General features: G+C 39.3%; 1 protein-coding gene and 1 long non-coding RNA gene across 2 annotated transcripts; both read left to right on the forward strand.

Moving 5' to 3' along the window:
- Window positions 1-1,636: 1,636 nt before the first annotated feature.
- LOC141379816 (uncharacterized) lies at window positions 1,637-14,322 on the forward strand. Its single transcript, XR_012396647.1, has 3 exons — window positions 1,637-3,794; window positions 11,855-11,999; window positions 12,051-14,322. It is a non-coding gene; the product is annotated as an uncharacterized lncRNA (long non-coding RNA).
- Window positions 5,452-11,068, forward strand: LOC141379813 (uncharacterized). Its single transcript, XM_073935062.1, has one exon. It carries the CDS (start codon window positions 5,773-5,775, stop codon window positions 10,261-10,263), a length of 4,491 nt encoding a protein of 1,496 aa, XP_073791163.1. The 5' UTR covers window positions 5,452-5,772; the 3' UTR covers window positions 10,264-11,068.
- Window positions 14,323-16,432: the final 2,110 nt, after the last annotated feature.

Below are 16,432 nucleotides of genomic sequence, written 5' to 3' on the forward strand. Positions count from 1 at the left end.
TACAAATACGTACAGTTGGTTCTAAATTGATTACTACTGCCGCATAAATAGTGTTTAACATTTATTTTTTTATTTTATTTTTATTTTTTTTATTTATGTATGTATGTATGTATGTATGTATGTATGTATGTATGTATGTATGTATGTATGTATGTATGTATGAATTTATTTATTCATTTATTTATTTATTCATTCATTCATTCATTCATTCATTTTTTTAATTAATTTTGATGTAACAGCTGTTTATGAAACTGATGCCAAGGGGTGCAAAAAAACAAACAAAAATAACAAGATGTGAACTGACTCAAATCATGACATTTTGTTTCGTAATGGAAATCAAATAATGAAAAATAACATAATAATTATTTTATAAATCATTAGAAACCTTGAAGTGAGGGTTAATTTCACAAAAAAAAAATGAATAAATAAATAAATACATAAATAAACATCAAGAACATAAAAATGCCATGGACATGAATTGAAAATAATATAATATGTGAGTGTATTTATTTTGGTTATTTTAACTGATATCACGACATAACGATTTTTTTCATTCACATTTTATTATTAATTATGAGATTAAATGACTAGTAGTACACGTAATAATTTTTTTGTTTAATAATTTATTTTTTTGTTATAGAAGAAATGTTCATTAAAAATTATTAGCTTCTGTGAAAATTAATTGCAGTATAAAATGTCAAATCTTTAGTATATTTCAAAAACAAAGATGTTGTGTTTTTGTGAAAATATGTTTGTAAAAACCCAGTGGCCAACACTTGCACGTGTACTTTGCAGCTGCCATGGTGGCAGCACATTTGGTGGCACAAGTGACACCTTGGTTGGTAACCATCTACAGTTGAAGTCAGAATTATTAGCCCCCTGCTTATTTTGTACACAATTTTTGTTTAACTGAGAGATTTTTTTTTTACATTTCTAAGCATAATATTTTTAATAACTCATTTCTAATAACTGATTTATTTAATCTTTGCCATGATGACAGTACATAAGATTTGACAAGATATTTTCCAAGACACTTTTATATAGCTTACAGGGACATTTAAAGTCTTAACTAGGTTAACTAGGCAAGTTAGGGTAATTAGGCAAATAATTGTATAATGATGGTTTGTTCTGTAGACTATCGAAAAAAATATAGCTTAAAGGGGCTAATAATTTTGACCTTAATATAGCTTTTAAGAAATTAAAAAACTGCTTTTATTCTAGCCAAAATAAAACAAATAAGACTTTCTCCAGAAGAAAAAATATTATCAGACATACTGTGAAAATGTCCTTGCTCTGTTAAACATCATTAGGGAAATATTTAAAAAAGAAAAAATTCAAAGCGGGGGTTAATAATTCTGACTTTAACTGTATATATTTACAATCAGAATTAGCTTCTGAGATTCATGCTTGAATCGCAACCACATATTTGAGCTGTGAGCCAGTGAGGCTTGTTCTTGCATCTCAAGCAGGTGTATGGTATGAGCAGGCATAGGTTTTTGTTTATGTTCATTGATCAATGCTAATATGTGAACAGAATTCCAAACCACATACAAAGCAATCACATCTTATCAGACTTGATTAATTTAAATTGATTGATGATCTCTTTATCAACATTTTAAGCATCCCAGTTTTGGTTGAATAGACTCAACGGATGGATAGAAATCTCTCAGATTTCAATCATAATATCTTCATTCATGTTTGGGGAAGAACAAACATCCTATGCTTTAAAAACAACACAAGATAGAGAAAATAATAACAAATTGTTCATTTTGGGGTGAACCAACCCTTTACGAAAGCACTTTCTTTGGAACAACCTGCACCAACGAGACCAGGAAGGCATATTAAGAAAGTAAACAGCATTCGTTTTGATTTCATGTCGACTTCAGAAAATTAAAACACCACAACAAAGGAGTTGTGCCAAGAATGATCTTTGTTCTCTACAGACAAAAAAAGACAACAATGTACTGTGATTTCCAGGGGGAAATCGAAGTTCTCCTTGTAATTGACCATTCTCTAATTCTCCAAGATATAGACTGTGAATATTCGCAAGTTAATGTTAACTGTTACAGCCTAGCTGAAATAATGAGATGTTTAAAACAGTTTATCTGTGTTTTTCCTTGCTTCTTGGCAACAGTTTCCCTCCTCAATGATTGTTTTTGTTCCTTTTACTCTATTCCTGTCCCTTCGTTAATTATTAAAAGCCTATATCCCATGTCAGGGAGCAAATAACCACACAAACTCTGTGTCACTTTCCCGAGCACTTGGGCCAACTATTGTGTGCAAACTTCTTTGTCCGTCTCAGATGTTTTAAGCTCTGAGAATGGACTCGCACAATCAAAAAAAATAAAAGAAAATCATTATCTTTGCAGCTCTGGGGCTTATCGGGAAGAAGTTGCTTGTATGAAGAATCAATAGAAATTTATTGCTGGCCAGGCTTCAGTAATAGTTTTCACCTTGAGTAAGTTCACGAGGACGTGCTTCGTCGTCTACGCGACTGCACAAGTTCTTACATGTGTTCAATCTTTAAGACTTCCCAGAATCCTCTGGGGGAATACCAAATAGGCCTGAGAAAACTGCCTCAATTGTCTCGTAATTAAATCATTTATAATCATCGAGCATGGGTGTATGGTTCAATAAAATGACTATTAATTACTTGAGCTTCTTTCTGACGAAGGTAACAAAGGACCGCCTCAGTAGAGTTGCTTTTATGGTCTGAGGTATTTTTGGACAACCATCAGACCATTTAGTGAGGTTTATCTCAGTTCCTTTTGAACCTAAAAACCCACCGTGTTCTGGCCATCCTGTGAGGATTCTAGGAAGTCATCAGGATTAAACATGTACAAACTTGTTTGATCTTTTTAGATTTCAGGTTTTGCACATGTGTTTAATCTTGAAGACATCAAGAGTCCCATAGGGAGGATGGCAAAACTGGCTGTCTAGCAATTCATTCTTAATCACTATTGTTTTCTTTAGAGTGTTCCTAACAATTAAGTAATTTTATTAAATAATATAACCATGCTTTTATTCAACAAAATGACTTAATTATTAGGGACACTTTCTGAAGAAAACAATAGTCTGCCTGAGTAGGGTTGTCTTTATAGGGTCAAGTGTTTTGGGGCAAAAACAAAAAAAGCCATTGAAACATTCACATGTGAATCAATATTTGGCAAGCTTTGTATTTTCCTGACAATTTTGGGAAGTTCTCAAGATTAAATGTGTACAAATTTGTGTGGTCTTTTTTTTCCCCTTTAATTTGAAATTTGCACGTGTTTAATCTCGAAGAAATCTCAAAATTCTCTGTGGATGATGCCAAAATCAGCACTAGAAAGCTGTCTGAAGGCTTGTAATTAAGTCATTTATAATAATTATTCATGGCTGTATGATTCCACCCTTCAGGTACAGGACGCCAACAACGTTACATTGACGTTGTACCACAACATACCCCTACATCACAGTGACATTGGATTTTGTTTGGAAATGAAAATCAGGTTGACATCAAAATCCTAAGTCAGGCTGACATCAATGTTCAACCTAAAATCAACCTAAAATCAACCAAATATCAACGACTAATCATGTTACACCTAGACGTTTTGTGGATGTTACCACTATGACATCTATCAGACATTGGATTTTGATCACTTTCCAACACAACCTAAAATCAACCAAATATCAACATAATTTGACATCGTTGTCGAACGTCGAAATAACATTGTCCTTAGACGCTGGCTAGACATTGAATTTTGGTTACCTGACATCATGTCCTAAATCTAACCTAATATTAATGTCTTAGGACAGTGGTTCCCAACCTTTTTTTTCTTTTCTTATATATATATACACTGAATGTGTGTGTTTGTGTTATGTATAGAAAATATAAATTAATCAGTTTTAACTTGTTTTGGCCTTCAATAAAACCAAAATTTAGGTAGTCTTTGTCATACTGTCTAATCTTTTTCTTCGCCTCTGAAGAATCACTGCATTTACGTTTCTCTGCCAATTTTGTTTTGAATTTGCCTTTACGACACGTTGACAAGCACATTGCGTGAGTGAGCAAAATTTAAATAATTATTTAAAGTTATTTATTTTTATTATTTTTACTATTATGTTGGAATTTTAAGCATGTGTTTTGATATATATATATATATATATATATATATATATATATATATATATATATATATATATATATATATATTTGGTACTTAAAAATACATATTTAATAGTAGGGCTGCTTGATTTTGGGAAAAATCATAATCATGATTATTTTGGTCATAATTGTAATCACGATAATTCAAAACGATTATCAGTTAAAGTCAATATTATTAGCGCTCCTGAGAGTTTTTTATTTTTTTTATAATTATTTCCCAAATTATGTTTAACAGAACAAGGAATTTTAACAGTATTTCCTTTAATATTTTTTCTTCTAGGCTTGTTTGTTTTATTTTAGCTAGAATAAAAGCACGTTTAAATATTTTGAAACCAATTTAAGGTCAATATTATTAGCCCCCTTAAGCAATAAATATTTTTGATTGTCTGTAGAAGAAACTACTGTTATACAATGACTTGCCTAATTACCCTAATTAAGCCTTTGAATTGCACTTTAATCTGAATGCTTGTATTTTGAAAAATATCTAGTAAAATATTATGTGCTGTCATCAATAAAAGAAATCAGTAATTAGAAATGAGATATTAAAACTATTATGTTCAGAAATAAGTTAAAAAAAAAAACTTCTTTCCATGAAACAGAAATTGGGAGGAAAAGGGTTGCAAATATTCAGGAGGGCTAATAATTCTGACTTCAAGTGTGTGACAAAGGAGTTTGTCACTGGCCTGCGGCAGAGCTGTACACCCACATATTCACGCACACACACATAACTTACCTTCACTCCACCAGCCGATCTACCGGGTGCACACGGGAGATTGCGCTGTAATAAAAACACATACACGCACAAACACATTATATATTCCATTAATCCTTGCATATTCTGACACGCCATAAATCACACCGCATACATTTGTCTTACCTGTGTGTCCGTTTGTGTTTGTGTTTGTTCGTCTCGTTGCGTTTCTGTTGCGTCTCTCTTCCGGGTTGCGCAATCGCGGCTACGGGAGGCAAAAGGGGCCAAAAAGGTCATGCGCAGCATTTTATGCACAGTGATGCGCTGCGCATGCGCTGAGTGGGTGGGCACCCGGGGGAGACTATGTGTTTTATGTGGGGGATGAAAAGAATGGGAAAACAATGAAAAAAGCAGTATTCATGACATGTGAAAATGCTGATTTAATAATTTTGGTTTTAAGTTATATAGTACTACAAATGAAGTGTATGAAAGTGTGAAATGCTTACCTGAAAGATTGTTTATATCCATACTTACCTTATACTTACCTTCAATATAGTTTAATCCAAACTGGGCGGAGTCACTCACTATAAATAGAGTGACTTGGGCTCAGTTCAGTGTGGGAGTCGTTGGAGATAGAAGGTGTGAGTAGTGGCGAATAGTTGGTTTTGATAATTCTGGAGAACAAATATTTTGTATATAATTATTTTGTTACTTTATTGTCTCTATTTGTTTGTTTTGTTGTTTGTTTATTTTTTGTATATATATATCTATTTTTTTTTCTTTTATTTTTGGGATTTTTGGAATGGAAACTTTTGCACTGTAAATAAACGCACCTTGCACCATAGTGCTACGTCGGCTGAGCCATCATTCATTTTTTTTTCTTGTTTCACACACACCCGAAAAACGCCTCTGTGTGACAAGTGGTGTCAGAAGTGGGATGGCCAGTCGTAGAAAAGTGACTTCTGGAAAACAGGCCAGGAAGGGTCTGCGGTCACAAAAACCTGTGCTGGAAGAGGTAGCATGGGACACTATGGACGAAGAGGAGACAGCCAGTGCAGAGGGTGCCGAAGCCATGTCCCCTAGAGTTAAACCTGAATCAAAAGGTATGGAGAGCGATGTAGTGGCATTGATGAGGACATTTCTGACAGCTCAGTCAAAAAGGGAAGAAGGCCTCATCTATGAGCTACGGGGGTTGCGAGAGTCACTGCAACGCTCAGTTATACCAGAAACATCACCAAGCCAAAGCCTACGCCTAGATCTACCCACACCTGCAGCTTCACGAATTCGGGGACCGTCAGTCATGCAGAACCCGACACTGTCGACGCAGAGGGCGGCAGACTCACCACCACCACCACCAATGCGACCAGAGTCACGGATGCCAGCATTTCAAGAGGGAGAGGACGTGGAGAATTACTTGCGTCGTTTTGAGCGTCTGGCAAAGACCTGGGGTTGGCCGGAAGAGGAATGGGCGAATCGACTAGTACCCCTTCTCACCGGAAAAGCGCTGGAGGCATACCTCGCGATGGACGAAGATCGGGCGGAAGTCTATAAGGATCTTCGGGAGGCACTGATGGCGAAATTCAATTTATCAACAGAGACCTACCGACAACGATTTCGGCAGACATCAATTCCTGCTGGAGAAACACCGACGGAGACCTACAATCGCCTCAAGGGGCTCTACAAACGATGGATACGTCCCGAGCAGTGCACAAAGGAGGAGGTAGGAGAGGCTATCATCCTGGAGCAGCTGCTACGAGTACTGCCATTGGAGGTACGGACCTGGGTGAGAGAGCACGAGCCGACCGATGGGCTGAATGCAGCAAAGTTGGCAGTCCAGTACTTGAATGCACACCGAGGAGGTCAGATGTATGCCCGTTCTACACCAACACGAGGGGCCAAGCACACTGATACATCTGGAAAAGGTACTGTCTCTGTTTTTCCTACTAAAAAGCTTATTTGCTATTACTGTCAACAAGAGGGGCACAAGGCGTCGAACTGCCCAGTACGCAAACCCAAACTCACCAGTCTGTGTTATGTTCCAAGAGAGGGGGACGTAAAAGACAAGGTGACGTACACTAATCGACACATAGACGTCACCGTGAATGGACAAAACATAAATGCACTCATTGACACTGGCAGCACATTTACACTGATAAAACAATGCTACATTCCAAGAAACACCATTGACTTTACACACACACAGAACATCCAATGCGTACATGGGGACAAAAAAGACTATCCTACCACTGAAGTGACTCTTGTTATCAATGATCAACCATACTTGATGTCAGTGGGGGTAGTGGATGCTTTACCTGTAGGTATGGTTTTGGGATGGGACCTACCTGTGTTGAACGAACTGTTAAGCAATGCTGTTGAAAGTACCAATGTGTATGATGATATATCATGTCCTGTGCTAACACGCTCACAAACCAGAGCGGGTTTAGAGCCCTTACCTGCTATGGATGACAGTTTGATCCAAGGGGAGGGGGGTAAACCAAAAAAGTCACGGCGACAGCGCCGTCTAGAGAAGCAATTGGGTTCACCTATTGTGGAAGTGTCAACTGAAGGGTTGAAGGTGACTGAATGGGATATCCCTAAAAATATTGCACAGTTACAAGCTGAAGATGTAACATTGAAACCTTTGTTTTCTAAAGTGTGTGAGGGGGAAAAACAAATTGAGACACTAGGGGCAGAGAAATATGTGATAGAAAAGGATGTACTATATGTGTTGTCTGATGGTGTCAAACGTCTTGTTGTGCCTACATGTTGCAGATCACTCATATTACATCTAGCACACACCATTCCTTGGTCTGGACATTTAGCACACCAGAAAACCTACCAACGCATCGGTACACGATTCTATTGGCCTTCCATGTATACTGACGTACACACATATTGCTCCACATGTATTGTTTGCCAGAAAACCAGCTCTGTTCACAGGTCAGCGCGAGTTCCTTTGCATCCATTACCTGTCATCGAAACTCCATTCAAACGGATCGCCATGGACATTGTTGGGCCATTGGAAAGAAGCAGTACAGGCAACCAGTATATATTAGTCATCTGTGATTACGCTACACGATACCCTGAAGCATTCCCTCTACGCAGCATCACAACTGCTAAGGTAATCACTGCATTAACACAACTGTTTTCCAGAGTTGGATTTCCGCAAGAGATCATCACTGATCAGGGCACTAATTTCACATCAAGACTGATGCAGTTACTGCACAAGCAGCTGGGCATCCATTCCATCCGTACAAGTCCCTACCATCCACAAACCGATGGATTAGTAGAGAGATTTAATCAAACCCTCAAAAGGATGTTGAGGAAATTTGTAAGTGACAACGGCAAAGACTGGGACAAGTGGCTTCCGTTCCTGCTATATGCATACCGAGAGGTCCCACAGGCATCCACAGGCTTTTCACCTTTTGAACTCCTGTACGGATGGCAGGTGCAAGGTCCTCTCGATCTGGTGAAGAGGAGTTGGGAAGCATCAAGCACTACAGCCGAAGGAGAAACTAACATTGTAAAGTTTGTATTACAGATGAGAGACAGACTTGAGAAGTACCGAGAGCAAGCTCAGGAGAATCTAGAGGAAGCTCAGAAGAACCAGAAGCTGTGGTACGACAAATGGTCTCGACGGAGAGAATACCAACCAGGACAAAAAGTGCTGTTACTATTACCATCTTCCACAAACAAGCTATTGGCGAAGTGGCAGGGTCCCTATGAGATCACTAAGAAGAAGGGTCCTGTTACCTATGAGGTGTTTCATCCAGATAAGGGGAAGAAAAATCAAACATACCACGTCAATCTTTTGAAGGAATGGCGGGAGCCAGGACCTGAGTTGAAGAAAGGTATGTTGGCCTGTAAGGTGGAGACACCTGAAGCAGAAGATGACGACAAGGTGGACTTTGAAACCCCAGAACACTTGCAGTCAGCGGTAAGCCTGGAACATCTGCAAGAGAGGCAAAGAGTGGAACTGACCGAAGTGTTAAACACCTACCCAGAATTACAGAGAGGAAGACCTGGAAGAACAAACTTGGTGGAGCACAAAATCTGTCTAACGGAAGCAACACCTATTCGTCAAAGGCCATATAGAGTGCCTGAAAGCCTGATTAAACCCTTGAAGGAAGAGCTGAAGATGATGTTGGAAATGGACATCATAGAACCATCGACTAGTGCTTGGAGTAGTCCAATAGTCATTGTACCTAAGAAGGATGGTACTCTGAGAGTATGCCTGGACTTCAGGAAGTTAAATGCAGTGTCCAAGTTTGACGCTTACCCGATGCCACGCATCGATGAACTGGTCGAGAGGATTGGGAGAGCCAAATACATAACTACTTTGGACCTCTGTAAAGGATACTGGCAGGTACCCTTGGAGAAGACGAGCAGGGAGTATACTGCATTTAGGACACCAGTGGGGCTATACCATTTTAAGACCATGCCCTTTGGTCTTCATGGAGCTCCCGCAACGTTCCAAAGACTCATGAATCAGGTATTAAGAAACTGTGAGGAGTACAGTGCCGCATACCTGGATGACGTAGTCATTTATAGTACTACCTGGACCGATCATGTACACCATCTCCACACGATTCTGCAGAAGATACAGAGAGCTGGTTTGACACTGAACGTCGCCAAGTGCGAGTGGGCCAGACAAGAAACGAGGTATCTTGGGTTCCAACTGGGGAATGGAGAGATACGACCACAAGTGGACAAAGTGGAGGCACTCCGCAACTGTCCTAGACCTCGTACCAAGAAGGAGGTACGATCCTTTCTCGGACTGGTGGGATGGTATCGGAGATTCATTCCTCAATTCTCTGAAAAAGCAGCACCCTTGACGAATTTGACGGCTAAAGCCATAAAGAATCCGGTTCCGTGGACCGAAGAATGTGAGAAGGCTTTCATTACCTTGAAAGAAAGAATGTGTACTGTACCTGTTTTACGAAGCCCAGACTTTACAAAGAAGTTCTTGGTACAGGTGGATGCCTCAGCGAGAGGAATTGGAGCAGTGCTTATGCAGGAGGATGAAGGTCAGGAACACCCCATCCTATACCTGAGTAGAAAGCTGTTGCCACGAGAGACCAGGTATGCCACCATTGAAAAAGAAGGATTGGCTATAAAGTGGGCACTGGACAGTTTGAGATACTACCTGATGGGTAGAGAGTTTACCCTCGAAACAGATCATAGAGCCTTAACCTGGATCAATACAATGAAAGATCAGAATGCCAGAGTGACCAGATGGTACCTGTCACTGCAGCCTTTCAAGTTTAATGTAAGATACAAGGCGGGAAAGAGCAATGTCACAGCAGATTACCTGTCACGATTGCCTGACGTCGGCAATCTAGGAGAGGTGGGAGGTAATGTGACAAAGGAGTTTGTCACTGGCCTGCGGCAGAGCTGTACACCCACATATTCACGCACACACACATAACTTACCTTCACTCCACCAGCCGATCTACCGGGTGCACACGGGAGATTGCGCTGTAATAAAAACACATACACGCACAAACACATTATATATTCCATTAATCCTTGCATATTCTGACACGCCATAAATCACACCGCATACATTTGTCTTACCTGTGTGTCCGTTTGTGTTTGTGTTTGTTCGTCTCGTTGCGTTTCTGTTGCGTCTCTCTTCCGGGTTGCGCAATCGCGGCTACGGGAGGCAAAAGGGGCCAAAAAGGTCATGCGCAGCATTTTATGCACAGTGATGCGCTGCGCATGCGCTGAGTGGGTGGGCACCCGGGGGAGACTATGTGTTTTATGTGGGGGATGAAAAGAATGGGAAAACAATGAAAAAAGCAGTATTCATGACATGTGAAAATGCTGATTTAATAATTTTGGTTTTAAGTTATATAGTACTACAAATGAAGTGTATGAAAGTGTGAAATGCTTACCTGAAAGATTGTTTATGTCCATACTTACCTTATACTTACCTTCAATATAGTTTAATCCAAACTGGGCGGAGTCACTCACTATAAATAGAGTGACTTGGGCTCAGTTCAGTGTGGGAGTCGTTGGAGATAGAAGGTGTGAGTAGTGGCGAATAGTTGGTTTTGATAATTCTGGAGAACAAATATTTTGTATATAATTATTTTGTTACTTTATTGTCTCTATTTGTTTGTTTTGTTGTTTGTTTATTTTTTGTATATATATATCTATTTTTTTTTCTTTTATTTTTGGGATTTTTGGAATGGAAACTTTTGCACTGTAAATAAACGCACCTTGCACCATAGTGCTACGTCGGCTGAGCCATCATTCATTTTTTTTTCTTGTTTCACACACACCCAAAAAACGCCTCTGTGTGACAAAGTGTTAACATACAGTTATATTTCACCCTGCAAAGGAAAGAGAAATAAATACAATAGAACAAAAATATTAAACAAACTGTGCTTTATGCATCTTCACTGTAAGAAAAACACTTTAGCTACAGCAGTCCTTTAGTCAAAACTAGTGAGGGATTTTCTCGTTGTTTGATTAATAATCATAAAAACAGGCGGCAGTAGGAATATTTCTCGCTGTCTCTTTGGTTTCTCTTTCACATGTCTTTTGATCCTCAACTCGTTTGAATGAGGGTTAATATAAAAAATCACTAAACACCGCGTTTTGACACCTATTTGACCATTAAAGCGCTCACGTTAATGACTTTAGATGTCTGCGCTCCTCTGCTCGTCTCAGTGTGCGAATGAGAGCGAATGCTGACTGGCCGCATGCTTCTGACTGAGTGTGCGTGCTGCACACACACATAAGCACACGCTCCTTTGCGCTTTTTAGTGCAACACGTGTACAACTGGAAAGGTGGCGGTATATGATGCAATAATCCTTTATCTCGATTAATGCTTTTTTATAATCGTTTGAAATCGAAATCGGATTTTCGATTAATTGTACAGCCCTATATAATAGTGGAGCATTTTTTGCCTTTTTCTACTTCAACACTTATCCTCTCCCGCACCCCCCTTGTGAACTCTGGCGCCCCCCTTAGGGGGGCGCGGACCCCAGGTTGGGAACCACTGTCTTAGTACGTTGTATGCCTGCTGGGAATAAAATGACTTTATTACCTAGGGAAGCTTTTTGAAGAGGAGAACAACAGTCTGCCTAGGCAAAGACTATAGAATGCACAAGACATGTCATTCGTATCTTTTTAAATGGGGAAAAGTGTAAATGGTGAATAAAGCCCCACCTAGTAGTAGAGTAGCCAATCATCGATCGCTATAGACTGACAATACTCTGGGGGAGGGGCTTGTACTAGACATGAGTTTCTGCAGATTTTGTGTGATTTGGACATTTAGAAGAAAAACTAAAGGGACTGTTGTTGTTTAATTTTATTGGTGATTTCCAATGTGAAATTCAGTCGTACGGTTGGTAAGCAATTTGGGAGAATTTTCCCATTTAGACAGAATGCCCGAGCATACTGCCCGAGAGACGTTTCAAAGATGGCAGCCGAGTGAAATGCCTTAAAGGGACTTTGGCCTAGGTGGCGTTGTGTTTATGGGGTGAGGCATTTTTGGGGAACAATCAACAATCAAGTGTATCTCTGACCACATTTCTAGAACTGCTCGATCGTGCAGATTCGCACTCTATAACATCAGAAAGATCCGACCCTTCTTATCTGAACATGCAGCTCAACTCCTTGTTCAAGCTCTTGTTCTCTCCAAACTGGATTACTGCAACTCTCTACTAGGTGGGCTTCCAGCTAACTCTATCAAGCCTCTTCAACTGCTCCAGAACGCAGCAGCACGAGTGGTCTTCAATGAACCTAAACGAGCACATGTCACTCCGCTGCTAGTCCGTTTGCACTGGCTGCCAGTTGCTGCTCGCATCAAATTCAAAGCTCTGATATTTGCCTACAAAGTGACTTCTGGCCTTGCTCCTTCTTATCTGCTCTCGCTTCTGCAGATCTATGTGCCCTCCAGAAACTTGCGTTCTGTGAATGAACGTCGCCTCGTGGTTCCATCCCAAAGAGGGAAGAAATCACTTTCGCTCACGCTCACGCTCAATCTGCCCAGTTGGTGGAATGAACTCCCTAACTGCATCAGAACAGCAGAGTCACTCGCTACTTTCAAGAAACAACTAAAAACTCAACTATTTACTCTCCACTACACTTCCTAATCTGCAATTGCCTCTCTGAATATCACACTAACTGTACCAAAAAAAAATAAATAAAAATACTAATACTACTAATACTTCCCTTCTTAGACTTTACAGACCTGAAACTTGCCTATAGCACTTATTCATTGTTGCTCTTAGTTGTGTAAATTGCTTCCTTGTCCTCATTTGTAAGTCGCTTTGGATAAAAGCGTCTGCTAAATGACTAAATGTAAATGTATCTCAATGGCCACTGAAATTGTATAAATCAAGATTAAAGTATCCACAGGAAGTAGCCCAGATAAAGTGTGTGCTGTTTTTGTTCCTTTTGATTTGAAGTGTTTAATCTTGAAAGGTTCTCAGAATTTTGTGGTGATGTTGCCAAATTTGGCCCAAAAAAAAACTTGCTGTGGGCTTAATTGACTAATTGATTCATGTTTAAAAAATAAGCATAGGTTTAAAATTTGATATAATTATTTTTCATTATTAGAGCATTTTTGAGTCTGGCTGAGTTGGATACTTTTTATTGGCTGAAGTACTTTTGGACAACTGTCAGACCACAAAGAGTTTTAGGTTTTTATTTTGGGAGGGACACACACACACACACACACACACACACAAAAAACACATTAAGAGCGTCTTTAAATAAAGACCACATTCTAAGCAACTTATGCTTAATTGGTGCACACCAAGATTATGATGCTTCACATAGAAGATGACTTGATTTTGGTAACACTGTAAACGTTAAGCACTTTTAAACACTTTTTGGTAAATCAGCTTGAGTACTATTCTTACTATTAACTAGTCTCTAATTACCAACCTATTATTAAAATATTGGTTGTCTACTTAATAACTAATACTTAATACCTTAATAAATATTATTAAGCAGCAAATTAGGCAAAAGTCATAGTAAATTGTTTATTAGTACTGAGAATTGTACTCTAAAATAAAATCAACTGACCAATCCAACCAAGTGTAAACATAACCTAAAGTGAGATCTCAAAGGCCAAACAAATGTACCTTTCAGCAAAGCTCCAGACTCTCCAGAAGATTCTTTTTACATGTTTGCACATGTGGTTTGCCGTACATTTGTTTCCAAAGCTACAGTGTCTATTGAGGTATAGAAAGGCCTATAAAAACGGGTTGTATGCTCAATTGTCTTCTAATTAATTCATTTATAATTACTGTGCATGGTTGTATGAGTAGATAAAATGGCTATTAATTACTAGAACACTTTTTGTGAAAGAGAACAATGGTCTTGCTTGAGAAGGGTTGCTTTTATGGGGTCAATTATTTTTGGGCAACCATCGGACCATTAATCGAGGACTACCTTGATGCCCGTTAAAATGTTCGAGCAAATAAATCTACATTTGACTCCACTGTAGCTTCAAAAGAAACGCTCTGCTGGCTGAAGCGATGCACGGCATTGTTGCATTGCAGTGGTGATACACAGCATTGTGATTTTACACTAAAAAAATGACACACACACACACACACAGACAGATCAGCGCTCACCGTTTTCTTCATTCATTTCCAATGACATGTCGGAGCCCTGTGCTCTGCTACTTTCATTCCCGCTGAAGACCCTTATCCCTCCATTCAGCGGTGGGAGATGCTCCTCAATGGCTTCTTTCACACCTTTCGCCCTCTTGTCACTGTGTGAATGCCAGTCGGGCTCTGCCATTTCCACAGACCTTTATCTGGATGGCACAAAGTACGCTTTGCGTGGGTGTCTTTTGTCCTCTGCCGGGTGAATGGCTCTTTTTGATTTGTCCTTACAATCTTCAGTGCAAAAGAGATGGCTTTTCTGCTTGGGAGCACTCGCCAGTCTGGAAAACGGCAACAACCCACCAGTTGGGTCCTGCAACACATCAAATCAAAGTCCTTTAAAGCCACGTTAGAGTCGAGATCAAACTGTTAATGACTTGGGAATAATGGAGCATTCATGCAACCTGACACTGAACCCCTCTAGGCTTATTGAAATCCAACCAAATATGGAGCTACAAAAAGACACTAAATATAGTTTGTCATCCTCATTCATTTCAAATGCTTATAATTCCCTTTTTCTTCAATGTGGAGATAGATATATTACTCATTTCCTTACAAAGAACGGATAAAGTGATGAGGGTAACTCCAAAAATCCCCAAATATCCCCATTTATTATATCCATGGGGCTGTTTCAGCTCTTGCTTTCAGCAATATGTAATACTAGGATGTATCAGTCAAGCGATTGCATGACACTGTACATTAGGATCTACATCAGAGGTGTCAAACTCATTTTCACTGAGGGCCACTTCAGCATTATGGCTGCCCTCAAACGGCTAGTTATAACTGTAAGCCTGTATAAATCTTGTCCTTCACACATTGTTAAATAGCTGACTCTTTATACCATTATAAGGTTTTAATATAAGTATAATACAGGTAGGAATTAACAATTTGGATACTCATATTTATCCATCAAATTAAACAACAAAGACAAATATCATTTGACACATTAATATTTTTCTCTAAAATTGACACAATGAGAGTAGCAGAACTTGGAACAACAAATAATTTTGAACTTGATAGCAGAACAAATATACATAGTTTATGGATATATACCTGTAATATAAAAGCAGCATGGATGTTTATTATAATGCTGGGTTCACACCAAATCTGATGAAGTTTGTATCTTGATTACTTGCGGGATGAACACAAATATTCCTCTCGAGTTTAATATCTTGAACTTGTACAAAAGATGCGATAAAAGTGAATTCTGTGTGTCTATGGCAAATGCATCATCATTGCCTTAGCACATTCCACGTCATTTTCATTTCTATAGCGCTTTTACAATGTAGCTTGTGTCAAAGCAGCTTAACAAAGAAGTTCTAGTAAATTCAAACCGCGTCAGTTCAGTTTTCAGAGTTCAGTTCAGTGTGGTTTAAATGTCACTGCTGAAAGTCCCAACACATCCATAAGCAAATCCATGGATGTACAGCTCCACAAGTCCCAAACCAAGCAAGTGGTAACAGTGGCAAGAAACAAACTTCACCAATCAACAAAAGAAGGAAAAAAAAAAATAAAAAATTGTGAGAAACCAGGCTCAGTTGGGCACGACCATTTCTCCCTTGGCCAAACTTCTTGTGCAGAGCTGCAGTCTAGGCCCAGAAGGGCTGGATAATGCTGGACGTCCATCGTGGAGAAGCTGTAGGTCCAGCCTGATCTCAGTAGGAAACGTAAGTATTTTACGTTTTGTCAGTTTAGTGACTTATTCGTACAAATTTGTAAGAGTTCAGTCGTATGAAAAAGTGTGATTTTAAAAAGGAAGCGTGGCACCGAACCCCACCCCTAACCCCAACCGTCATTGGGTGATGAGCAAGTCAAAATAAATTGTACAAATAAGATCGTACAAATTCATACAATTTAGCCACTAAATCAAAAAGTTATGATTAGCCTTGAGATTGCGTTGGTAGGTCTGAGTAGGTCAGCGGCGGGTGTTCAGGCAAGCCCACAGGATGACCACCAGATCATCT

Source organism: Danio rerio, chromosome 21 (assembly GCF_049306965.1).
Source record: "Danio rerio strain Tuebingen ecotype United States chromosome 21, GRCz12tu, whole genome shotgun sequence".
NCBI classification, from domain to species: Eukaryota; Metazoa; Chordata; class Actinopteri; order Cypriniformes; family Danionidae; genus Danio; species Danio rerio.